This window comes from Falco rusticolus, chromosome 7 (genome assembly GCF_015220075.1).
Source record: "Falco rusticolus isolate bFalRus1 chromosome 7, bFalRus1.pri, whole genome shotgun sequence".
Classification (NCBI taxonomy): Eukaryota; Metazoa; Chordata; class Aves; order Falconiformes; family Falconidae; genus Falco; species Falco rusticolus.
The window spans coordinates 55,444,436-55,471,921 of NC_051193.1; the positions used below are offsets into that span (position 1 = coordinate 55,444,436).

General features: G+C 36.2%; 1 protein-coding gene across 4 annotated transcripts in view; it reads right to left on the bottom strand.

Annotated features, from left to right (window-relative positions):
- Positions 1-587: 587 nt before the first annotated feature.
- SPRED1 (sprouty related EVH1 domain containing 1) overlaps positions 588-27,486 on the bottom strand; it is a 59,626-nt gene continuing 32,727 nt past the window's right edge. For 3 of the 4 annotated variants that reach the window (XM_037394225.1, XM_037394227.1, XM_037394226.1), the window contains 5 exons: positions 25,011-25,185; positions 17,083-17,251; positions 15,730-15,779; positions 7,132-7,290; positions 588-2,365 (listed from right to left, as the gene is read on the bottom strand). In XM_037394225.1, the coding sequence (XP_037250122.1) occupies positions 1,706-2,365; positions 7,132-7,290; positions 15,730-15,779; positions 17,083-17,251; positions 25,011-25,185 (1,213 nt within the window). In that variant the 3' untranslated portion in view covers positions 588-1,705. The remainder of the gene's footprint in view (positions 2,366-7,131; positions 7,291-15,729; positions 15,780-17,082; positions 17,252-25,010; positions 25,186-27,486) is intronic. The other variant, XM_037394228.1, reaches the window with a different exon arrangement.

The following is a 27,486-nucleotide window of genomic DNA, read 5'->3' on the forward strand; positions in this document are numbered from 1 at the left end:
GGGCTACAAAGGAAAATTAAGGGCACTGACACATGCAGAAAGAAAAATTACACAAAATATACTAAAGAAATGCAAAAGAAGTGAGAAAGGTCGTGCATCTTTTAAATTGTTTGTTTAATAACAAGGGTATACTGAGGACAGCCTGCCCCAACTCCAGCCCGGATATCAAATAGGCACCTTTGTTAATGAATTATGACTGGTTTTAGTGTTTCACTTATCTTTAATGAGAAGGAAATGTTTCTTACTTTATGACAGAGCACCGCATTAAAAAATTAAAAAATTTCTCTATGGGTTAATCAGTTAATTCTTACCTGAAAGTTGAACACTTAGTAAGTACAAAGCCATAGCAAATATCGTACACAATATACCACCACACATACGTACATACACACTCTCTCTCTCTCACTCCCTCCCCCATCCTCCCTCCAAATTTCCTCAATTAAGAAGTTCACTCCAGTTTTGCCTGGGCTGTAATTTTTTTCTCAAGCTAAGTCTTTTGTTGTTTTTGAGCAAAACACACAGTACTTTTGTTCTTGCCCGTTCAAGTAAGAAAAAGTTGCAGTTCAAAATAATGAAAACAATTTCACTTTTGTTATTAATCTTTTGTTTTAATCATAGTACTTGATAAACAGCTGAACAGGATCCTAGTTTGACAGAAGGATAAACAAGAACACTGATGACAATTTGTTACAACTGCCTTAATGTACCTTTTGCTTAATGAACATTTGAATATGCAATAAAGTATTTTTGGAGGACACCCCAAAAGAAAACAACTTGCTGGTTGAGCAACAGAAACAACTTCCTTTTTGCTATTATGTTGAAATCAAAGTAATTTATATATAAAAATAAATGTTATGTTCTAACAAGAACATTTTAGACAATTACATCTGTGCTTAACAAAAAAAATATTGGTCACTCAAGACTAGAATAATTAATATTTTAAAGGTTTTTAGATTATCAGAATGTATGGATACAACTCAACACAAACTGTAGCTGAAGGGAAACAGGACTGAAAAATACCAATTTGTCCATCTGGAATAAAAATGAGACTAAATTAACTAATAAATATTTAAAATACTACCATGGAATGTGACAGTAGATATAGTCCATACCTACTACATCAGAGGGAAGGAAAGTTTAACATGTAATAATTCGTACCTTACACATTTAGTTAAATATAAACATTTGTTATTTATACATAAAGTCGCTTCCAAAAAACTATTAATAAGTGATTTAGTTGCACTTAAAATCAGTTTCATTTCTCATTTGCCGAGTATTAACTTTTCTTAATCTTAAATCAACTGTCGCTAGTGCACTTTTAGTTAAAATCTCCCCTCAGATAAGTTTTAATCCTTTTAAAAGAGCCCCCTCACCTAAACCATGAATGTACAAAGTGGCAAAAGTTAATCCCTTTTAGTATAATCATAGTTTATATACTCATTTTATAGCCAATAATAAGAATAGGCTTTCCTTTGCAAAATCTCCTTCACAACTTGCAACAAACGCCACGCACTCAAAGGAAATAGTTAGGCATGGCTAGCACTTGTAAAATGCCAAGGTCTGACAAGTCTTGTTGCTTCCTCCACATCAAGCATCTCTTACATGAAAGAAGATTCCCTTCAGCTTGCCAAAAAGCTTCCTCAAATCCAAGTTAGATGCTTCCTGGAAACAAAGATTTTTCAGCTCTGTTTGGCACAAGACTGATTCATCCCGCAGCTTTATGCTTTCCTCCACAGCACCCACATACCTCACCGCAGTGATGGCATGCTCTCAAGGGGAGGTAGCAGCACATACATGGAGCAATGAACGAGAGTGCCACCAGTGCTAACCAGCGTAAGCAGAACTTGTCATCATTAGTGTCACATGAGCAAGGATCAGAGAAATCTCCTTCAGAGTCTGACATGCAGTGATACAGCATGCTCTCTGCGCAAAGCATGCAACTAACTTGGTAGATACATCTTTTAATAGGATCTGGCGCATCTTGACATTTTCCTCTGCCATTATCTTCATGATTAAACCTTTCCTGGCAGTAAATACAGCGTGAACGCTCACCATCCTCTTTTCTTCTTTTTGAGTTTTTAAATTTTGATGAGGAAGGCTGAGTTTTAAATACCACAGAACTCTTTGAGTCTTTCAGGGAATTCAACTTAGTTCCATCCCCACATGGGTATAAATAGTCAGATTTTTTACCGTCTGATTTAGAAAATGGTATATTTGAGTCTGCGTCATCCCTCTCGAGGTCGTTCTTCCACATGTCAGGATGCCTGTAGTCTGCATAACGACGTATCAAAATGTCACGAGGGTTTATTCTAACAATTTCATCTTCATCCTGAAAGCTAACGTGCCTGATTGACTTCCGTGGGACCTGAAATGGCAAAGCAAGGTAAGTTTACTATACTGAAGTTCCAAATTTATATCTACCTACAAAGTAAAACTTAGATTAGAAAACTAAAAAACAGGTTTTCTTTTCCTTGTTGCTGGAAGAGAAAAACTGCAGCTTATTTTCTTACCAGTACAATTTACAGACTTCCTCACAATAACGAGCCTTTTGCATGATATTAGGACCATGAGCTTTAGTATTCTCTTCTGACTTTTTAGGATCTCGTAAGAGCTTTGGATGTTTCCGTATCTGCACAGAACTTGATACTATTCTTTGAATTATGCTCAAAATTCAGGTTTTAACATCTTACAGTGGCAACTAATTCCTCAGATCAATTACGCCTTACATGAACCTGCTGATTTCACGTCAGTGATGACACAGTGCTTTAAAATTAACTCCCTGATATATTCACTTTGAGTTACTCATGTTATTTAGGAGAAGCTTCTCTTTATTTCTGCTCTAAGTTTTCAATCTCTCTCCACCTGTGCAACAAGAGTATTGAATACTCATTAGTTATTCTCAAAGCTGTAATCTAGAGCAGGATTTTGCCAGATGAAAAATAATATTCCGTAGCAGGATCAATAAATAACAGGGGCTTCTAAATGCATCTCCCTTTAGCTAACACACAGTACTTAAATCAATTAGCTTAGGACACCAAATGCCCAAGTACTTTTTAAATTCTCGACTTGTAACCAGCTGACCATAATTCAAGACCTTTTGCCTCAAAAGGCAAGTAAGAAGGAACATGCTGAACATACAAAACAAACAGCAGAAAGATAAGATAGTTGTTTATTCTGCCTTACAATGAAAGGGCATGGGGGCATGAAAAAGTTGTTGAAGGTGGCAAATTTGAATCGTCCAAAATGAAATACTGCAGACCTTAGGTAAGTGTAAGATAGGGGACTGCCACTAAACGTTACTGAAATCACATTACAAATGACTTTCAAGAAAAAGTGCAAATAATGACAGGATAAAAATGTAGCACGTGTATGGAAGGACCTCCTGAAAATAGTAGATAGTGCAGCAAAAAATCAAGAGTCTCAGTATGTCCCAGTATTCCTGCCTTACAGACAGGCAATTATTTTCCTACACTGTAGGGCTATTATAATCGGAGCCAGAATATAAGCGAGCTTCAAGTCAAATTCCGCCTTTTTCTCCTGTCAAGTGCACAGCCTGCAAACCATCTCACAGAAAAGACTGAGAAAAAAAAAAAATAACTCCATAAACCATCAGCCTTACAAATTCTTCCAGAATCATGAACTATTTGGGAATGCATGTTCAACATCAGTACTGTTGCTTTGAGAGTGTTTTTACCTTATTAGTACTGATCAAATTAATGAGAATTAATGTGTCACCATTCCATAGTCAAGGACAACAGCTGAACGGCATGTTCCTAGTCTGTTGCAGTGTGTAACAACAAACTACCGAAGATCTCGTTTTAGGTTAACACATTTCTATTTCACTTGCACATGCCTATGCTCCTACTGCACTGAGGTCTGCAGGCCCTGGGAAGGCAGAGGGGGGAAGACAGAAGGCAGCTGGGAAAGAGGAAGGGATAGCTTCTTAAAATATGCCAACTTCTGATTATGTAAGAATATCTGTAGCCTGCTCTAACCATCACTTCCCCCCTGCTTAATAATCCTTGTGTGATAAGTACAGAACTGTAATTAGAGCTGCTTTACCCTGGGAGTTTCAACGGGAGTATGCTAACAAAAATAATTTTTTTTCCTTGGCTCTGAGCCACATAGCTGGACTTCCACAAAGTCTGGAGCATACAGGGTGAAGAAAGGTTATATCCCGTTCAGCTAACATCACTGCTCTCCATACTTCCCCAGGCTCCGATGCAAGCAGTTGGGCCTCTCCTTTGCTTATAAAAGCGGAGTGCTTCTCAACACTATTCTGTTTTCAAACAAGAAAAAGAGCCTATTGTTTTAGCATCAATAACTAGCCATGGCTAATTGGCTTTTTTAAACAGTTAACAGCATAAATTTAAGGGAAAAAGCAAAAAAATGCTATTATGATTCTGCATGTTACAAGCATAAAGGATCCTTACCCCACTGTCCACACAGAATATTATGCATACATTTAAGACATTAAATAAAACCCATTGTTTAAAAGAAAAAAAACCCACCCAAAACCTCAAACCAAAAAACCCAACCTCAACCTCCCATTCCTCAGACAGCTAACAGCCATTAAAGATCACTATAAAGACTAATAACTAAAATCTGACCTCTCTTCAAGTCTTTTTTTGTTTTGTTTTGTTTGAGCAGAACACACACAATACATAGAACTAATTTCTTTTTTCCAAGTTCATAGCCAAACACCTACTGAAGTGCTTAAGGTCTGACATGTTACAAAAAAAGGCAGCATTACATTCTTTATGCAACTGATATTAATAAGTTTCTAAGAAAGCAAGTGGGAAATCCTGAAACACAAGCAAACAGGAGAAACGTTGGAAAAGCTCTATAAATAAAGTGGTTACATATTGGCTGCTTAATGGGACCTATATGAAATCACAAGGTACAGGAAACCTGAAGAATACACAATCCAGACTCAGTTAGGTACAAATAGAAGCAAAATTCAATGACAGTAACACACATAGTCCTCTAGCCATTCAAAACTGTAGCTCAGTACAAGTGCCATCTCTGTGTAACAGCTGAAACATGAAGGGAGACAATTTTTGTTGTCATGACTGAACTCACTAGTATTACACTTTACTTGAAGGGCTGCACCTCTAAAGAAGGCACAGACACTTGCTTGGTGTTGTAGCCTTCCCTGTCTCTCCTCAAACGGATATACTTGATTTTGCTCAGCTTGCAATTCCACAATACGAGGACAGCAGCAGCTGAATATATCATTGTCAAGTACTAAATTTAAGATAAGCACATTTCAGTATATCAGAAGCTGAAGAGTTGAGGGACTTTGGTACTTTTTAGTAACAGCCAAAGTATAACAGGTAAAGAGCTGAACTGTCATTAATCACTTCTTTAGTTTGAGCATTTTCTTCTTGAGCTATTCAACTTAACGATCTCAGTAAGACTATTCAAACTTAATTTATACAAAATTGAAACAAAATAGGTATTTACCTCAAGATCTGCTGTGCCACACGGTCACACACATGGAGTTCAGCAGGGACAGTGCAGTGTGCACACATACTGAATGTGAGATTTTGCTGACTTGCCTATGTTCTAAATGTGTGCACCACAGGACCATGCAAAAAGCATGGAGTGTCAGATGCAGGTGGTGCTACAATATGAGAAAAGTATTTTAAAGAATATCTACTTAAATTCCCATGGAATCTCCTGTAACTTCAGTCTACAAGACGTGAATTCTAGCATTGTCATTTCAAAGAAATTCTTAGTTCATTTCTATCAGACAGACACTACCCAGTGTACCACAGCTTAAATTATCATTTTCTCAGTATCTATAATTATGTATGTGCTCTTAAAACATACAGGTATTTTAGGCTACTGCACTTGTCTTTACAACTCAGTGAAGACAAACAGCACATACATCACTGGCTACTGCAGCTGTTAAGCGTTAGCTCCGATAAGCTAATCACCCATCTATTCTACTTAAGAAATTTTAAAATTATCATTGCAAGTAAATGGGAAGAGGGAAAAATATGTACTGGTGAGGTAACTTACAGAAAGAGATAATTGGTGCATATAAAGGATTAAAAATCTGAAGTTCATGATTTCAAGCTCCTTCTTTTTTCAAGTTACTTCTCCAGATGACACTGTTTGCTTCTTTTGCCCAATAAAACAGAAAGCAGATGATACAAGACTTTAACACAATCCTATCTTGCTTTGCAACAATGACAGAGGGTATTAAAAAGCTTCACTTCTAGGAGCAGAAATATCTTCTGATGAAGTGTTCACAACTAGAACTTGCATTCTGCTTTGACTTCTGTTATTAAGCTTATTCTAAAAATCTTCCCATGTGTTTGCTTTAGGTATAAGACCCTCAAATTAATTATTACCCAAGTTGCTGTTAAGCCTACTTCTACGGTCTACAGAAAATGTGGGTTCTTTTGAGGCTTACAAATAAGCAAAATGTATACTGTTAAAGGAAAAGCTGTAACACTGCCTTTCAGATCTAATGTTATATAAATATGACCACCTTCACGAAAATGCCTGTATATCAGCCTTCCTCACAGTAGTGTTTTTTTTTCTGTTTTAAGAATGTGTTTATCAATAGCTTAATACTTTTTACGCTTAACTAATACACTGTTTTCCTTACTGTATCAAAATAAGAGTATTTTAGTTTAAATAAGCAGTTAGAAAACATAAACAATGTTCCACTAAAAATTTTTAGCACAAGTGCCCCACTGTGTAATACATCCAAGATACCAATTTAAAAGATACTTTTCAATATTTCTAATTGAAACAGTATTAGTACATGTGTAACCGAGACTGAGCTCATGGCCAATCAACAGTTTCTGAACAAATATAAACAGATTTTCAGGGATGCAGATACAGAAGTCTGTAATACAGAAAACTGACTTCAAAGTGAAAGATCTATTCATGTTTGCTGCCCTACAAGCATGGGTAAATACCTTCACAAAGCTTTACCTCTGCCATCATAATGCTGGAAACATTTCAGCTGCAAGGCTTATATTCATCATTTCAACAAGTTGAGGGTATAATGCTATATACAGGGATTTAGAATGAAAGTCCTTTCTTGTCAGAAATTACACTGTGTCATTAATGCAGCAAGTAAAGAACCGCTTTTTTTGTTGGTAGCCTTACCTGGTTAGGTTGGCTAGGAAAACAGGCTCTCCTGGTGTTGAAATCCTCAAATGCTGAAGGCCTTAAATTTGTACTGTTGTAAGGTTCACTGGTTACTACAGTTTCGTGTTGGAAAAGGTGATCTTTCATTAATGAACCGGATGTATTTTCTTGAGTAGTCTAGAATACATAAGAACTCCCTTAAAATGATTTTGCATTTATACAAAACCACACCAAAACCACCAAGTTCATACATAAATGCATTAATATTCTACATAATGTGTTAGAGGCATCTATAAACACAAGTATTTTTAAATGCACATTTTTGAAGTACTTATAAGTTGTGTTTTCTTTACTCCAAGTAAGCCTTGGAAAATAAGGGTTCCTTCGCTGCAGAGCATACACAACTTGGACATCAGAGATACATGCCTTTGTAATTCAGTTGCCAAATGAGACCAAGAAACCTCTTCAAGAAAGGATTAACTCAGTCTCTGAGATTATACTTTCTTTAACTACCCACGAGGCTGTCAGTATTGAAAAATATACAACTGGAGGAAAATATTTCTGAGACTAATAAGGCAAAAGCTAGTCAGACCTATTAATAAATTAAAGGCAAGATCCACTGGAAAGGAACAGAAATTAGCTTTAACATATACTGGTTCAATTAAAATAGCTAATTACAGCAAGTGTGTATTAAAAACCCCCTAATAATAACTGTCTTTTTGACATTAAGGTTATTACCAGGCAATTTGATACAAAAATGAGACCACGTGGCAATATATAATGAGATATCTGCAGGACATGTGCCACACAGAATAAGGAGGAAGTATGTTTGGGTGGAAAATTGGCTTGTGAGATGATCCAGTTTCCGGAAAGAATAGAAAAACAAACAGTTCTCATTCTTTAACTAACTGGGATATACTTAGGATACAGTACAGCATATTGATACAGATCCCATTGGGCTGCCAAAAAATGTACTGTACAACGTTTTGTTTGTACTGAGAGATGCCGTGAAGTTAACTGGCTGTCATCATCTGATAGCACTGAGAAAATTCTGGCATCATCCAACTTCCAGCAGTGAGAATGCTTCAGCTTTATTGTAAGGATTTGTATATATCAAGAAAACATTAAGTGGGAAACAATAAGAGTACTGCAGAAAACTACCGAGGCAGAGGCAAGCCTGAAGTTTTGGCAGGTTAAGTACTAACACTGATTCACTAGTTTTCATTTACCAAAACACTTAAGGAACTTCTAGGATTTCTAGGAAATTCTAGGATTCTAAGGAACTTCTAGGATTACATTAGCACCTCACATACGTTAAAGCCTAACGTATCAAGTTCTCAGACATCTAGATGAAGTGGAAGTAGCTGTTCTGTAGCTGATCTTCAGGAGAAAGGAAATAATCACATCCCTAAGAATTTATATATATTGTTCAGAAGCACTCTGAGTGGAAAAAAATTAAAATTGGGGATTAATTAATACTAAAAAGCATAGGCCCCATGAAAGACAATAGCTCAATCAGATTAAAGTTTCACTGAAAAAATTTCAAGACAGGCAAAACTACAGAAAGAAGTACTTTTTGCAGATCCTTGAGCATGACACCACCGCTAAGCAATTGACCTTGTTGTCAAAATTAAATTTTCTGGTTAACATCGCTGGGAAAGGAGTACAGAAGAAATGTTAAAATGACTGGCAAGAGTTAGGTTTCATGGATGTATACTTATTTTAAGAGCAAAAAGCATCAAATATTAGTGCAATCTCAAACATCTTCCTAGCAGGAGGTACTCCTGCAGGTACATTGCCCAATGACATAAAAAGCTTCCAAAACACTGGTTCAAACCACAGAAGAGCTGCACTCAGAATGAGGAAGAAATGTCTACAACTATTTTTGGTTTGAGCAATGTTAAAAATGCTTATGAGCAGAAATTATTTAAGCTAGGAACACACTGAACAGCTAGAAGCCATTTTACAAAAACCACAGTGATATGCACTATGTAGCCCCCTTACTCTCCCCAGCTATCATCAACTTGAGTAGTCTAGGGAGAAGGATGAGCACTACAGAAACTACTGCTTCTTCCTTCCCAGGGATAAAAAACATACTACGCACAAGCCAGTCTTTTTCCCTGGGTAAGGTTTGCAACAGCTTGCATTATTTCCTGTCCCTGCAGGTGATTCACACCTTTTTTCTTTGGAAATAAAGTACCTATAATATAGAGCAAAAAGGACACATGCACATGCTCACACAGACAGACACTCTCTCCCCTTGGCAGTCAAGAAGGGCTCCATCTAATAAAGGACGCAAGCACTGCTCATCTATTACAGTGCTAACTAGCAGTGCCAGACACTGATGTATGAAATACAAACCTTAATCTTAAAGCAAGCCTTTGTGCCCTATACACAGCAATTATAAAGGAATGCTTTTATAAAATTCCAGCACAGGCACCACAATTCAAGCTAATTGACTTCAAGGACAAATTTGGGGGTGGCAGGAGACAGAGAAAGGCATCTGACCTTTGTAAGGCAAGAACTCGGTTGAGTTGTTCGGAAAGCACAACACTCAGCCTACCAACCCAGAACTACAGGTAAGGGGACACAGCCTCACTTCTGGTATTTATGAAAAATTAAAAGCCATCAGGTCTGTTACGATCTTATTTAGTGTATGAATTTTCACTATGCAGAGCTACAGAAATGCCAGATGAATATCCTGAACTCCCTATTTTTAAATAACTGATAGTTTAGATACAGCCAAACCACGTTTATTACTATCAAAAAGGCTTCCTTTGGACAACGCTTCCCACTCCAATGGGACATTTTACGACAAGGTCATAAACACCTGAAAACCCACATTTATAATGGAAACACTGACAACCTGAAGGGAGAGGCCCTAGAAACAAAAATTCTATTGTATTGAAAATGCATTTAAGTAAAACCCAAACATGTAAAGTTTTCCACAAGAACTAAGCTTAGTATATTAAATATACAGAATATTAGACACACACACAGATGCACACATTCCCCTTTTATACTGTCCAAAGCAATTACACCGCCCACATTCAATATCTTTAACCACAGTCTGCAAAGTACAGTACTGGCATAGGTTATTCAGTATCATCTGTAAAGTAACCTACGCCAGTTTTTAATGCACAACGGAAATCTGGTTTGCTCCCAGCTGCTGGTATAATAATTACTGTCCTATGGTTGCTAAGAGATACTCTGAATTTTTTTTCCAAGACTACTAAAACATTTCTGTGCGCGCAGGCAAAAGGATGCTGGGTAAAGCAATAAAATGACTCCAGCTGTAGCTCTCCAGCAGAATTCAAAGCCAGATGACAGCTGTAGAGAAAATGAAAACCAGACTGAGCTTCTCTTCTTCAATTTTTCTCTCCTTACTTCTCCCAGTTTGCCAGAGTTAAGTCTGGGAGAGAATTCAACATTGTTCTGCAAACATTGTTTAAAATGTTCTGCTCTAAAGTAAGTTTAATGATTACACAGAAGGATGGAAGAGACCACATTTCCGTTGCATCCCAGTTCTTGTATTTACTTCCCACGAAGCATGAAAATCTGCTGTTTGATGCTAACCAACACAAGTAGTATTTGAAAGTTTTTTCCTTAAATTTTTAATGGTGAATTAATGATACAGGTTTCAAAAATATTTGAGTAACTTCTTCCTGCTTTATCTATTTCTAAGACTGATGGAGCAACTATTTTCATATTTGGCAAAGAAACTGTTATAATCGGGTATTATTTCTGATACTGACTGAAATATTACCTAGATTACTCTGAACATTTCACACAGTTTAAAGTAAAAAATAAGGCATTTGACATGCCTTTTTCTTCCAGGGCTCTTCTACCTGAATGTATAAAGCATACGAGAGGTTTTTAGGGATTCTGAGGAAGGACCTAATAAATTAAACCACAAAACATAACTCCAAGGAAATAAGAGAGATGGAGATGTAAAGAGGCTGTTAGGAATGCTGGTGAGGGGTGGGGTGGGGAGAAACTTCCTCCTCTTTTTTGAATACTACTCCACAAAAAAGCTTAACACACACAAATAATTTTAGCACCACATATTATTAGATTTATTTTAAATGAATAATATAAATTCATATTACTTTTAGTTCTAGGAACTACACCTAGTCAATTTAGGTGCACTAAATATTGCTAATCTTTAGTGTTCTATCATGTAGTATTTTTTGCTCCATAAAAACAATAGCGTCAAGAGTAAACTATTTCACATTTCCTTACAAGTCATAATGTCAAGTTATTTCTGCAAGTTAAAACCGTGAACCTTTTGTTAACACACAAAATAAATTAAATGGTCACTAAATAGTGCATTTAAAGAGGCATACGAAACATTTTTGTCCTCCTTGACTGCATCAAAACCATGTAAGATGGTGTAAGTTGCAGACCCCTTCATATCGACAAAAAAATAATCCATGTACTCATTTCTGAAAGAACATGACAAACTTATTTTTGTGTTTATAATTTATCGGTCTACAGTCTTCTGCAAGTAGTAAGAAACTCAGAAGTATAAGTGCTCCATTTCTTATTACTTCAAAACTGTTAAGATGTGTTGGTAGCCTATAAATAATGCCAGTATGGCTGAATCAACAAAACCTGAAGGAAATCAAAACTCAACTGCTCAATTTTTCAGTTCTCAAAAGCAATTTCAGCATTCAAAACACACATAAAAGTACTTCTACATGCATGAACTCTAAATTTCATTTAGATTTACTTATAAAAAAAAAACTCCACCTGATTTTTACATATTTTTTCAGTTAGGCTAGATGAGTTTTAAAGCAACAAGTTTACATTTAGTAGAGGAAAAGAATCTGAGACAAGCTTTGAATAAACAAGCAAACTGACTTAAAGCAAGTTGCTTGCGTACTACATTCAAAATGTCCAAAATGTCTGGGTTTACACCAAAAAATCCAAACCTCCTACCTATTTGGTTTAATTCCCAGTATGTATTTCCATATAAGTATATATACATTCCCAGGGTCCATTTACAAGCGTTACAGGAAGCCAGATAGGTCCCCATTAACTCATTTGTGCATTTCTATTTGAAATTAATCTAGTAAAACTAAGGCTTATTTAATGATATAAACAATTTGCAAATGATACGTTCATTAAACAACTAATAGTAATTGTAATTATTTAAGCAACCTTTACAAGCAAGTATGAACACCCTTAAGTGATTTCTTTTGATACTAAGATTTTAACATTATTTCTGAACAACAGAGCATCTAAACAATCTATAACAAAGCTATTTCTTCTTAAAATGATATATTTTATCTTCAGTAAGAAGAATGCTTTTTCTATGAGATTTTAAAAACTGTACAAAAAAAAGAAAATAAAAATCTAGTAACCCAGGATAAAGCATAGCGAGCAAAATGTTAGCCTAGAAAGCACAAGATAAGAAATGAAAATCCAAACACTAAACTAAGAGTTGCACATGTAAATTTTGGACAGCCCCTATTTCTGCTTGCTACACTTATAAAATGTGATAGTACTTATCACAAGTAAGCATTGGAGCGTAACAGCAGTGTCACTGACTAGATCAGAAGGCTGTCTGTATTGATCTTATTTGGATTGTCTTGTTTGTTCTCTGTACTGTTGAATATAACCAGCCAGCAAAATAACTTATGAAGCATTTTTTGCTTTCTTCATCACTTATCATCTTCCTTTAAAAAAAAAAAAACCACTGCCAATGAAATTTATGCACAAACTATATTCATACTACAAATATGCACTAAATATAGGACTCCTGCTGTGTAAGAAGACTAGGACAGCGTAGGCAAAACACCTGGGCAGCAGATGATGTAACTGACAAAGGCCTATTAAAATCAGTATTTTCAAGTGCACCTTGATGACAACCTGGGGACTACCATACCAACTAGTGAAGAAAAAAAATGAAACTGAAGAATACCAATACACGTGTTACTACAGGGCACAGACAAAGATATGTGCATTAACAAACACGCTATGAAAAGTGTGAAATACCCTTTCCTCTTTTTGATATTCTGCTATTTTAGAAACAGCTTATGACTACTTAATATTTTTAATGGAGGGGCTCCACTGCCTGATTTTGTAATACTTCATGAGGTTAAAAGTTACAGTTATGGGGGACTGTTCTGACAAAATAACAAATATCCCATTGCCCTCATATCCATGTGTCAACCTGCTCTTTAGCATTCTATCCACACACTAAAATGCCCTTGCATAGCTAATACTCCAAAACTTACTCAAAAATACTATTAGACACTTGGGAAAACAGCTTATAAAATAAACAGGGGTGGGGGGATCACTAGTCCTTTTAAACTATAGTGGAGTGGGAAGAAGGGGGGACAAGTCAACATGACTTTTCAAATACGTAATGAATTATCTTTAAACAAAATGGTCTGAGCAGGCTTTCAAATGAAAAAACTCTGGGGTACCAACTTCCACTTACAAGAGTATCAATCTTAAAAGGAGGTAAGAATTAATCATTTGGAGTAGGATGTACACTATTTGGTATATTCTTGATGACTAGACCTGGTGTTTGTAATTAAAATGCTGCAGCCTTCTACACACTGACATTCATAACCCTGCAATTATGGCTTCGGTATTGATACATAAACCTGATTTAGATCAAACTTAACCTCACCAGGGTGGGTTCAGGCTTCCCTGCATTTTTTTTTCTTCCCCACTTCTGGTATTGTTATCAATAGGCAATTCTAGTATCATTTATTTTACTTTGGTATGCAGAGATATGGTAAGAGAAACTAGCTAGCTTTTTTGCCTCTAGAAAACAGTTAATTCTTGCCATCTATCCACAGCACGAATCCATAATTAAGCAAAAGTGTGTTGTGGTGAAGTCATGAAGTATGTTTTCCTGTATGGAATGTAACAGATAATTCTACCAGCCATTTGCACCAAACAGGATTGTCTGTACCTGTAAGTTATAATATATATTTATTTAAAAAATACATAAAGTAAACATACATCATCTATTTACATATCTAAATATATGTAATGTTTACACCTATATAGAATAGATGATGTAAACACACTTTTCTCCACTTTCCCAATAAGAAACTTTGCAAACATAAAGAATCGCAGATATTTGCTTCAATTTTGGCATCCTTATATAGAAACAAAATAACTAGGCTGCATAATCAAGAGGTAATTAGTTTCCTCTAATCTTATTAGGCCTGTAGAAATTGCTCAATTATTAATCCTTGCAACAAAGCATGTTTAAACAAGTCTTTTAAAAGCTGATCAAGGATCGCATTAACTTTGGCACACATCTCCTCTACCTTATCAAAATCTCATTCCTATTTTAAATCCAAAAAATGTAATATTTATAGCAACTTTACTTTAAATTGCCTTAAAATAAAGCACTGCAAATAAAGAACAGGTGATTGCACAGCCAACACTTACACAGAGATACACTTCGACCATAAAATGAAATCAGGAGACTCTTCCACCTGGCCACTGTACAGTATCTTACAGTATCTTTTCTAAATACTTAACTCTCAAGACTCCTATCATAATTTGATTCTTACCTGTATCTTCAAAGTAGACTGCTAATTTTCTATGGGTGATAGATACACCGCATCTATCTACACCGATAAAGAATTCAATATTGCATAAACGACAAAACTCTTTCCCTCAAGAAACCCCTTAGGAAATACTATCAGTTTTCTGAATTGTCACCAAGACCCATGAGTCAATTTGTTTCTGTACCAGCTTCATATTAACTTAAATACCTACACGCCAAAAAATGAACATGTGAATAGAGCCAAGACTTTCCCTGAAACTGTAAACAGGAAATGACATGACAAACACACACAGACATGAGTAGGTTTTTACTCAGTTATATTACAGCTATTTACTCTATATATGCATCCATAATATTTGTTTATACTGGCTTTTTAATTACATGGATTCTTGGATACTACCAGGCAGTGCTACACATCAGTGTTACAGTACTTGACACAGTATTTGTGTAAAGCACTACAACTCTGAAGCATAGTAGGAGGTAAGTTTTTTACCTCTGGTGCTCCTATGACCTATAGGAATTGAACGATGCAAATAAGGATCAATAAAAATTTGCATCTCAATAAGCGACTGCTTTACCTTCAGTGTGGTTTAAAAAATTACCTGAACTTCCACCCTTGTTTGGATGAGATTCTTGTAACCATTGTCTCAGCATGGTTACAAGCTTTTCAACTCTAACCACATAACGGTAGAAGTGTCTATCACTGCAGACTGAAATCTAGGAAAACAAATAGGATGTGTGTGTAAAAGAAGATTCTTGATCCCCTATTTATTTTTTTTCCCCAGAAGAATACTTCATGTTCCCATGAGTTCAAAGAGGACACATAACCTAGAACAGACATTGTAAACTTAAAAGTTAATCTCAGGATGGTTAATCATCCTATTGATTAAATATTGACTACTTAGGTTAGGATAGACAATATTGTAAGTCTTCCAGATAACTGTTCTGGAACGTATTTCATTAAAATGAATTTTGCTATTGCTCTTATTTTGCTTATTCTCATTAATGAGAACAAAAACTGTTCAATAAATTTCTTCAAAAATAACTGTGCAATTATTAAAAATTTAAATACTCACTTGAAAGCAGTCTTCTGCCACTTCAACATCATTTTGGGAGGGTGGATAACCTACAGGAAAAGTAAAAAAACCAAAGCAGATAAGCTTAATCTCTTTTTATTTACAGTTTACTGCTTCCAGTAGTTCACATCATCCTTCAATATCCAACTATAACGATACAAATATGCTTTTTTAACTTTTTTTAAACCAGTAGATCACTGTATTTCATTTTTAGTATCATTCATTTCTACATTCTCGATTTTATATAATCAGTGTTCCTAGCCACACTCCTCTCATGTTCACACCTTGTAAAAGCATTTTGAAAGCGTCACCATAAGTTAGAAGGAAGGGAGTATATTCTTGTTAATGTAGCATTTTGAAAATTAAAGGCAGATACATTTGGTTGGCATGAATGCATGCTGTGCTTATTTTGCTATAAATCAGCACAAATTGGCACTGTGAGACCCTAAGAGAGAAAAGGACTCACATGTTCTCTAATTATTTCTCTTGCAGGGATATGGATGATATCAGCACAATTCAAAAGAAGTCATTCTAGTATGTCAGAAAGCATTTCCCTTCAGAAACATGTTTCTCCCTTTGCTAATATGGTAACACACATTAAATCCCCAAATTTACAGCACGGCACAGAATTTTTTTTTTTTTTTTAAATTTCTCCCTTTTGAGTTACTTTTTACAAGCTTGAAAGAGATGTTCTTTCCATTCAACAGACACCTGTTCTCTTCCCTCCCTCCCTCTCCTTATCCAGCAATACATTTATCATATTTTCAGCTCAGAATTGAGGCTTGATCATCTTCCGCACTTTGCTTACTACTTTGCATGAGGTCAGTGAAGCACTGGAACCAGTTAAGTCATATTACTGTCCCATATAAACCTGCCCTCAGAACTACTCTGACAGCTGTTAGCAAACAAGTAAAACTATTAAGTGAAAGTATGTTCAGATAAAAAAAAAAAGAACTCAAGAGGTCTCAAATCATTGAGCTTCATAGCTTATCCTCCAAGAACACAGAAGCTATAACAAGCTTCTGAGAAGATCCAAGTAAGACAATGTAACACACTAGCTTCCTCCATTTCTTCATCTCTAAAAAAAAAAAGGCAATGCTTTATTATGTAGGGATGTTTCAGGAAATTACCTTGTTAGTGTTTGTGAAACAATTTAAGACACTTTGATGAATGGCACTTTAAAAACGCCAGAAGTACTATTTAAAAACTGTTAAAATCTCAATATGCTATAGATCAATCCAAATTCTTAATACTGTCAATAGTAACGTTACGCAAAGTTCTTTGACTTATCGCATTTATTAAACACTCAACAACCCCCCCACCTCTGCTAGCCCCTTCACCTGAAATACATACCTTGGGAAATATCCTCTACTGCTCTCCGAATACCTCTGTCAAATGCTCTTGCATCAGCAGGACTCTGAAATGTGAGGCCAAACTTTTTGTCATCAATCTTCCAGTGGTAAAAAGTAGGAGTAACTTTGTTGTAAACGAGGTCCTTCTTTAATGTGCATTCCAAGACCACCTTCCAGAAAGAAGACGGGAGGAAAAGATATCATTGACCAATATATCAAATTTGAGAACAAAATGTAGTTTATGAATTACCTGAAAACATACATCATAAATATCCTCCTGTTACAAGGATGTAATTTTAACTTTGTTTCTATTATGGCAAAATTATTTACTAACAGTTGCTGATAAGTGGGGTATGGGTGAAGGACACTATTTGTATCTTCCCAGCCTCAGAAGTATCTCATACCTGCAGCAAGCACTTCTGTTACTACAGGGTTGCTACATGTTCAGCAAATGAAATAGGCCACACCTTGAAAAAACATTACTGTGCTGATATCAAGTATTACTGCATCACTTGGAATTTTATTTGTACACATATTCCATAAAATTTTTGGGCACTAGAGTAACTTTATGCTGTTTTCAGGCCATACCCATTTTCTCCCAGAAAGGCTATCAGACAAGAAAAAATAATACAGGAGAATTGTTTTAAAAACTGAAATTAACCAAAGCTAAAATATTTTTTTAATGCATTACTGCCTGTACCTAGAGACAAATACATTTATGGCTCATGTTCAACTACAATTAAAACAATAATTAGGAATAGTTAACAGAATTATTTGGCTACAAAACCGTTACAGGTATACAGGCATATTCAGTTATGAAGCAAAGTCTCAGTCTTTACATCATATTCCCACTTTAAATTGGCTGGTTTTTAAAATATATTTGCATATGTAATTTAACTGAAAAAATTATTTTATGCAACACTGTTACACTGAATGTTTCTTGATAAAAAAAAATTCAAGGTGAACAAGACAGTAAGTGGAAGGGACACACAGTGATCTGCTCCTGTAGCACTAGGTATAACAAAATGCACAGCAAGACCACCTGTATCTCTGTATTACTAGATTCTGAAAACCTACACTGAGAGGTTAATGAGGAATTCTAATATTCTATCATTTAAACATTAATGTATTTTCAGAATTTTCATTGTTACATATGCAGCTTTTTGAGAGAAAAATACAACATTTCTTATAGCACGTGGAAAAATGAGGTTAATCATAAACAAAACTGAGAAAAAAAATCTCCAGATTAAAAAAATCTGTCTGTTCTTATGTATCCTTTTTGTTCTTCCACTCTTTTCCCTGTCTAATTATTACATAGGCAAACAGTTTTTTTTCTCCTGTTCTTCATTATTTATTTCCCCTACCCTACATCCCACCGCTAATCATGTCCTCTTGAGTTTTACTGCCTTTTCGATGAAGGATGACATTTTCTTTCTGGACATTTAATGCTGAAAGAGTTTACAAAAATTTTGCTACTCCACTCCAAATTCCCTAAATAGTCAACAATATGTAGATACAGCAGCCTAGAAGAAAGCATAGGAAGGAAACTAATTATTTGCTGTAAATGTGCAAAAAAAGTGCTGCAGAAAAACCAAAAGTATCATTCTGCAGTTCTAAGGTGTATTACATGATCATTCTTTGTTCCTTTTGATGATTTTAAACTTGCTTCCTCCTAAAAAGAGGAGTTAAAAATTAAGATCTCTCATGTCACTGCGTTTTCTAGGTCTGTGAGCACTTTTGGGCCGTCTCTACTATACTAAATACCAACTATTTACACACTGTATTTTGTGTGCAGTTTCACCCAAATATCCACAAAAAGTACCACAGGACTGTTTTTATAGCATCTCAATGAACACCTACTCCCAAAGGACTTAATCCAGATTATACTAAAAATTCATACCTGGATGACAAACATTTTTAAGATAGCAGCACTAGAGATAAACTACTGGATTAAAGCTTTACTGGGCAGAAGATATGATTCTCAAAGAAACCTAAACTAACTCAGAAAAGCCCCAAACCAACACCCCCCAACCCCAAAAGCAACTCTGCTACCACGCATCCCCCCATGTGCAACCCTCAAAACATTTTATAAGACGAGCAATCATTAACAAGCAAATATCCTATCCAACGCTGTAACAATTTTCAGCTTAAGGAAACAACAAATTTGACAGGACGATGCTGTTTTTCATGTCTAAAGCTGTACGAAAACAGACCAGTAAACACAGTAGATATAAGCAGTTAAAGGTATCGAAAGGGGAAAAATTAGTTGCATCAAAATTGTACGTGTTATCAGACACAAGAATCTATACAGGTGAGACTTTATGCCTGCGCTACCAGAGAGAAAACTCAAAACCTGTAGGTCAGGTTTAGCAGTGGGACACAAATCTATAAACACTCAGACTTCGATAGTTTTTGTTGCATCCAGAATACTAAAAACCCCAACCAAACAAAAAAAATCCCAAGCATCGCTTAAAGCACATTTTTTCTCCCCCAAAACACTTCTATGTTTTGCAGCAAGAATGTATTTTTTTCCCTGCTAAACATAATGCCGTCAAAGGCTTCTTTATGCTGAAGCATGCAAACTGTCACTGCGGCTGGGGAGGAAGTACCACAACACACATATCTCCAAAGCCTGGAAACGGAAACCAAGCTTTAGGCAATACAGATATTTTTTTTGAGTCTTCAAACATCCAAAACTTCAATTATTTTTTACTACACTTTGATACAGTTCAGAATTCTCCCTATTTATGAAGATGATATCATACTTTCCTACATTGTTACCAAACATCTGCCTTTCAAACCTTTTGAGGTAGACCTTCCCTAAGATCTCCACTGATAAGCACAAAGACATGCAAAATTGTAAATTAAGTGGTCATGGCTTTTTAAAAAAATGCATTTTTTAATAAACATGGGTTACTGGTCTGTTTTCTTCATCTGGAGACAGACTATAAGACTTCCATACCAATATGAAGCAGCCACCTCAGCATGTAATGGAAAATGTTGCAGAGTCATCAGGCTCGAGACAGAAGACCTCCACATACACGTGATCAAGATCTAAATTCTCAGAGCATAAACAGGACTGTATGTCTACTTACTACTATTTACTGAAAAAAATCTTTTAATATCCAGATGTCACAAGTACAACACTAATGAGTTCATAGCTACTCATAAAAATATTTGCTTGCTACAAGTTTCTTTCCTCACCTCTACAACCTACATTCTTTAAAGATATTAGGAACTATTTAGTTTGTATAGACAAGATGAATTGCTGAAGTCAGAAACTTTGAACTTCAACACTTCAAAACCAAGTGTTTTTAAACAAAAATAAGATGACTATTTAAGAGCTTGGCATCATTACTTAGGGCTTGTTTTGGAAATAAATATGAATAGAACCTTACTGCATTTGATATAAATTTCTATTTTGATAACAGACCCCATAATTGAATATTTCTAGACACTGGATATTATTTTACTAGTTTCTAGGTGTACTTTCAACAGCTTACAGTATTATATATAGACTTCCACAATTTCTCATTCCCAGCCCAAATCTACAAACACCTAAGTATACAGTTTTTGATTAAACTTTTGAATGCCTTTTCAGCTAAACAGAATGAAAGGCTTTTCTCTAGTGTTGGCACCAAGCAGCACGACCTGAGCCTATGCATACTACAGAGCATGTGGCCCCAGTGCCACCACGACCCTGTGACGTGATTATTATTCTATGCGTCCTTTTTTCTTTTTCCAATTCAAAAAGACAATGTACTACAGCCCATCATAATCAACCTCTTCTCAAACTTTAAAGCCAATTTAAAAACTAAATGATGTACTAAGTTTTTGAACAGAAGATTTTTAGAAAAGAACAGTATTTATATTCAGCTTCAGCTTTTTCTCTCTCCCTTTACACAATTACCTGTTCTTCAAAAGAAAGGTTTTAAACTGATTTGTCACTCCTGACTCACAATCCAAAAGATACTAGTCATATTTTTTTTCCTCCTTCAACAAAAACTTGCATGGCAAAGGACTAGAGGACTAGAGAAAAAAAATAAAACAGAGAAGTCTATTAGACTTTTCATTCAAGAATGTAAAATTCACCAAAGCCTAAAAACCTGTAAGCTTGAGCCTAGTGTGTGTTTAACACTAGTGCTATTAAGATAGAAGACACAGTAAACACAGTAAAAGAGAGCAGCAGACCTGACCAGGTTAGGAGGGAGTGCAATTGTTCCAAGCAGACTGGCTGGAGCCAGATCTAGGAAAGTGAATATAATAAAGCAGGAAACTTGTAATTATGTCAAAGTCTTCACAAAATACCCTTACATTCCAAAGCAGAGCTAAACAACCTGAGCAAACTAGCAGGGAGCATTCCCTCTCCTGAATTACTTCAATGGTGCCATCAACTTTTGATTTTCTTCTCAGATAACTAGGATGCTTTTTGTGAACCACCTAACTTCTCAGGTATATAAAGAAATGATGAGAAATGCCCCCAACAAGGAACTTTGGTATTTTATGTTCAGTCCCGAAGTATTTCGTTTATACAGCTGACTTACAGACTGAATCTATAATCCTAATTAAATGCCTGCATACCCTATAAAATATATAGGGACATCTGGCACATTGGAATGGAATTGCCAATGTAGCGTCAGAAGCGGTACCTGGAAAAGCAGCAAGTAAAGCTAGTTTACAAGAGGTAAAAGTTCTCATTCTTTTTGACTATAACCCTTTAAGAAGCATCTGGAAGATACCTCCAACAAATACCTCACCTATGGATTTCAGGTTGCTTTGGAATAAATTCCACCCTTCTACTGATGCATAAGCTGAAGAATAATACTGGCATCATGATTCCCATGTACCTTCAGCAAAAGCCATAGGTCTGAATTTCACTTGCTCTCTAACCTGAGGTATTTTAAAACCCATACTTCCCTGTGTCCCAGAAAAGTGTTCCAACTTCCATGCTATAGGTTTTCCAGGATAAGGGAATATCTGCACCTTTTCTGCAAGCTGCGCTAGTGCACAAAAGAAAGACTTACTGGGCAGAGGAAATAAAAATATCATTCAGTTATAAAGGTATTTTAACAGTGTGTAATGGGACTTGGAGTGAGGAAGAGACTCTGTTTGTAAGGATTACTTTCATTTTTAATCCAGAGAAGTATTTTTAAAAATGTCTGTGTGTACCCAGCAAAAAAGGTGAGTGATCTGGAAATCGTGGTCCAGCTTCCTGCGCTGTAATGACGTCTAAATACTACAATAGTTCACACATTCCTGAAGACACATGTGCTCAATAGCTGAAATGTTTGAAATGGTTTAGGAAGCTTTTTTTAAAACAATATTGCTACTTTCTCTTTGCAGATACAATGGCAGAGGCAAGCTGACTGAAACAGTGTACAACTACCTTCAAAGATTATTCACGTATGCAGATCTACACCAAAGCGAGGCCACTCCTAAAAAGCGAGATCAGAGCAATGCTGGGGAGCACAGAAACAGCAGAATGCAATGTAAGTCTTACTCAGAGCAGATGATGAATACAAATTATTTGGTTCATACTCAGAATAGAGACAGAGTGAACCCATAAACACTTCCACTTTACGATTATGTTTAAAGGGGGGAAAAAAAAGAAAGCATTTTTAAGCCACTGAAGTAATCTTCAACAGTCCGTTTCAGGGTTGTCTCTTTGAGAAGCACAGCCTTCTCAATCTTTCCAGTGTGGAATAGACAATTACATTCAACGTCTTGGTGTTGTTTTTTATTACTTTTTTTATGACATATAATAGTCACCTATCAGTTCAATTGGGCTAAAAAACCCAATTGTTTGGCTTCATTAAAGAAAGGTCAAAAATTGTGCTTTAGCAGGAAGAATCCACAGGAATATCCTAAGAACAAATGTAAACCTCATTAACTATATTGAAAGCATAAAGTTCAGAACAGTTTCAGAATCAGTGACTGGATCCCTGTCTGGTGTTTCTCTTCCAGTCCCTGCTACTGTCCTTCTAAAAACTGTCATGACCTAGCAATGTCCTCACGTACCTGACGTAGGATCTTGTTACTTTTATGCCAACAGGGGTCTTGCTGAATACTGTGCAACTTTGTTGTTAATTCATTACACATTAGCTGTTGCTTGTAAGTGCAATATTTGAAATCCGAGGAAATACATGCATACATAGCTTCCTTTTACTCTTTTACCGAAGTACACTGGCTCTACAGTATTCCTCCCCACAGCCTAAATCCGTATTTGTTAGTTCCCTGAGCTTTATTCGATATACACTGGATAGATGTTCTTCCCAGCTGCGTTTCTTCCATCTTTTATCCTGTGATTTTGAGGGGCTCACTTCCAACAGCAACTTCCTAAACCTGCAGTAAGATGAAAATCTGCCTTGCAGACTAGTAGGTCACATCTGGGGACAGTAGCAGGGAAGGGGGGGACAGACAGCCCCAGGATGTGACATACAAAAAACCTAACCCAAACAAAACAAAACCTGACTCAAAAAAATCTTTTCAGGACAACCAAAATTCAGAAAACATTCATACTAACGTGAGCTCTCTTTTGGACAGGAAGAGGAGCAAAGACATTTCAAGCCTTCTACCAGAAGTGGAAACAAAACAAGGCTTGCCCAGGGGAAGCAGGAGAGAGAGCACAAACAGATCAGGATGCCGATGGCTGTGACATTTTCATAGGCATGCAGGAGAAACACTGAACCAGCCTTCAGTTCTGAGTGTTTTATTACCCTCAGATTCTGAAGGCAAGCTGTGAATGTCGAAAGTATTAAGAGAAAATTGTCAAGTATCTCTAAATGCAATTAAGCTCCTCAAAACCAGCCTCAATAAGGCTAAAAAAAGTTCTGAAGGGAACTACTGCAAAGTGAGGAAGGAACTGCAGGTGCTCATAGCGGTGCAGGAACACAGGGTACTCTGCTAATAGCACTACGCCTCGCTGAAACAACTGAGTCAGCAGAATTTCTATTTATATGCTCTCTTCCTACAACAGCCACATCAAGGCAGAAAACTCAGCAGTCCTGCCTCAAAAGAAAAACTGGTATGCTTGAGAAAGAATCAGCAGCATGGTCTCAGAAGCAATTCTACCTTTTAAGCTTACACAGGAGTCATAATGATTGGCAGAAAAAAGTTTGTCACAAAAGTCATTAAGATGGAGGTTTTGTGCTTTCCCCACTTCTCTTTGTTTCCACAGTGAGAACTGTCCCCCCTTTCAGAAACCTATTTGGCACACAAGTAACCAAGCAAGCCTTATTAAGCCAACGTCCTCCTCTATAGGTCTGCAGGCAGAAACAGCTGGGTTCCTACACCAGTTTGTCTTTTGTGAGGCTGACTTCTGTGATGCCATTCAAGACAAGTTTATTACTGGTATTTTAGTTAACACAGCTGAAAAATGACTATTGCCTATGTGTTCATCAAACCAGATCAGCTCTTGGACCTGTCAGCTCATGCTTTCTTCCAATATAAAAGTTGTTTTTGTGTAAAATGGCTACTTTTTATCATAGCCAAACTCCAAAATTAACTGAATCATTACTGAGGAATTCCTTCAGATTTTGCATTTCTAACAAGTTATCTCACCTTCCAATAATCCTATTAAACACAGTATCATTATGTATAAACAGGTTACAAGAAGATTAACTTCAACCCTCCAGTGGAAAAAAACCTGAATAGCAAAACGTTTCCCCAAATGGATGGAAATCTGCAATGAAAAGAGCATGTTTTCAACTTTCAAAAAGATCAACATGCTTAATTCTAGAAATGCATGGTATTACACTTAAATAATTGGCTCTCTAAGGTATACAATCATTGATAAGAAGAAAAGCTCAGCAACAACATTAGACTGAGACTATAAATTTACTTTCTAGTCTGAAAGCAACAATAAGCAAACATCTATTCTTAGGTCCTACGTAGTTTTAATGGGAACATTAAACGGATGTAAATTGTTACCGTTTTATCCCTGAGTCGTTCTCCATGGATAAGAAAATCAGCACAGCTATTCTCTTCCTGGGGAATGACTTTGAAGACTGTGACACAGCTTAGTCCACCCCCTCCAAGTGGTAACCATCCACCACTTGAGTCATCCCGGGTCATCACCACAGCTCGCACTCGTGCATAACTATTACTGGAAGAGATGCAAAAGAAGAAATTAGTTTTCCATAAACGCAAATCATCTAAGTCTAGTTAAAAAACTAAACAAAAACCGAACAACAAACCCACAACCATGAAGATGTTAATTAACATTGTGGAGGTTCAGTCCTTCCTAAGTCACTTAGAAGAAACCAGTCTAAGACCACCCTACAAAATATGCTCCTCTGTACTTCTATACCTTGGTTAATATATGTCGTTAAGACTTCTTGGATCTTACGTGAGATTCCTTGTAAAGAAACTTAACTGGACAATATAGTTCCTCAGAGTCAAAACTGATATTCTTCTGAAAACCTTTACAGTCAGTGATCTAGCTAGAGAGGGCCAGAGGCAGGAAAAGGACAAGAATCAACTCCCGATTTATTTTAGACTAATCATGAAGCCAGTCAGCCACCATGAAATCGCACAGAAAAGAGAACAAGAAAGCAGAAAGAGGTCAGGCCTTCTGCCACTGAAATCTAAACAAGAACAGGCTTCCAGCCAGAAACCCCGCTTCCCTTCGTCCATCCCTCCCTCCTCCCCACGCACATAACCCCTCCTTTGCAAGGGTAGGTCAGGACACACACGTTCTAGGGTTCCACAACAGAACCAGTTATAGCTACTTAAAACCTAATATTTGCAGTGCCTACCAGCTGGTTCTCTCCTGTACTCGCAGTGTGTGGAAAAATTACTTGCATTTTACAATTTAACAGCTTTTTCCATAATTTAGCATTTTTATTAAATAAAAAAATGGTTATCACTTCATTACTTAAAATATAAATTCCTTTTTCAGAGTCTTGGAAAAAAGTTTTTGGTGATCTCTCTCTCAGCTTTTATTTCATTTAAATTAAAAGACATGTTCTAGTTTTGGTTATGAATTTGCTGCTACATGAGTTGGAAAAACCCATGGTTTACCACGGATGTTTTAAGAGCCTACATTCAAAGTATGGTTTACTGCGCGAATTCCATAGTCCATGAATGAACATTCCACACTTCTAAAGAAATAAATGTCATGGTATCTTTTGCAACGTATTTCTGATTGAGAGTTTAAATACTTATGCCAGTTGCATTGGTGATGTCAAATTTAAGGACTGAAGAGGACATATTAGAAGAGGACAAAGTTGTTCATTCATGTCTGACAAAATTATTTGTGATATAACCATTCACCAAACTGTTGTATTTTAAAATGATCACTGCTTTATTTCCACACACACACACCCTAAATGTCCCAAAATAACTGAAGGTAGGCTTTTCTGCGTAATTGATATATTATGTTCTCACACACACATATGATTCATGTATATGATTCACTTTTATATATAAAAAATTTTGCTGCAAGCATCTAAACTAATACATAACAGTTTGCAAAATGGGAAATAAAACAAGACTATCCAATTTTAGCTTACAGGCAAGTGAATTTGTTTAGCGGGACTTTGTTTGCCTCCTCCTCCCCCTAAACATCATAGTCAAAATGACAGTTCAGTGAGTGTTTCTCACCATTTCTGTACCAACATCTTTTAGTAACTCCTCCCACACAGCAGACAAATATAATCAAGAAAAATCCATCCTTCACTGTATGCATCTATCAGTGCTAATATCTGCAAATAAAAATGGCTGTATCTTGATGCTCAGTAGTATTACTGGAAGTTGAATCATTAACTGGTCTGTATCACTGTATTTCACTCAGAGGTAAATTCAGATTGTAGCTGTACACTTCAGACACAGGTAGTCTTTTGCCTCATTTCTCTCAGGTGAAGAGTCTCTTCTGACAGAAACTGAGGACACTGGGACTTTCCTCTGAAACAGTCAGAAATAAGATGTACCAATTGGTTAAACCTCCACACTCTTTGCTATTCTTCATTCAAGCAAACTACAAATTTATCTTTGAAGTTATTAATCTGTAAACTTGGTTCCAAATCTGAATATTAGAGCTTTCTTTTGTATACCCATAGACTGCAGCAAGAGTTCAGTCAAGCATCATTTAGGGATATCACAGAACTTCACTTAGGCTACATGAGAAAACTTGAACTACAACAGATAAAGAAAAAAAAAAAAGAAAAATTAAGTGAAACTTCACACACCACATCAATTTTCTTTTCAAGAATTGCTAAGGAGAAGCAAAGATGGAGGATATATATCATACCTCAGTGGCTTAGTTATACCCATCTGCCAGAAGTTTTCTGTCAGTGTTGGGTTTTTTCACCCCTTCCCTATACAGAGATGCCTAGTCAGGTCTAGTTCACAATCTTCTGTTTTGCTTCCATATTTTGTAAACTGTTTAAAAAAAAAAATTATCCTT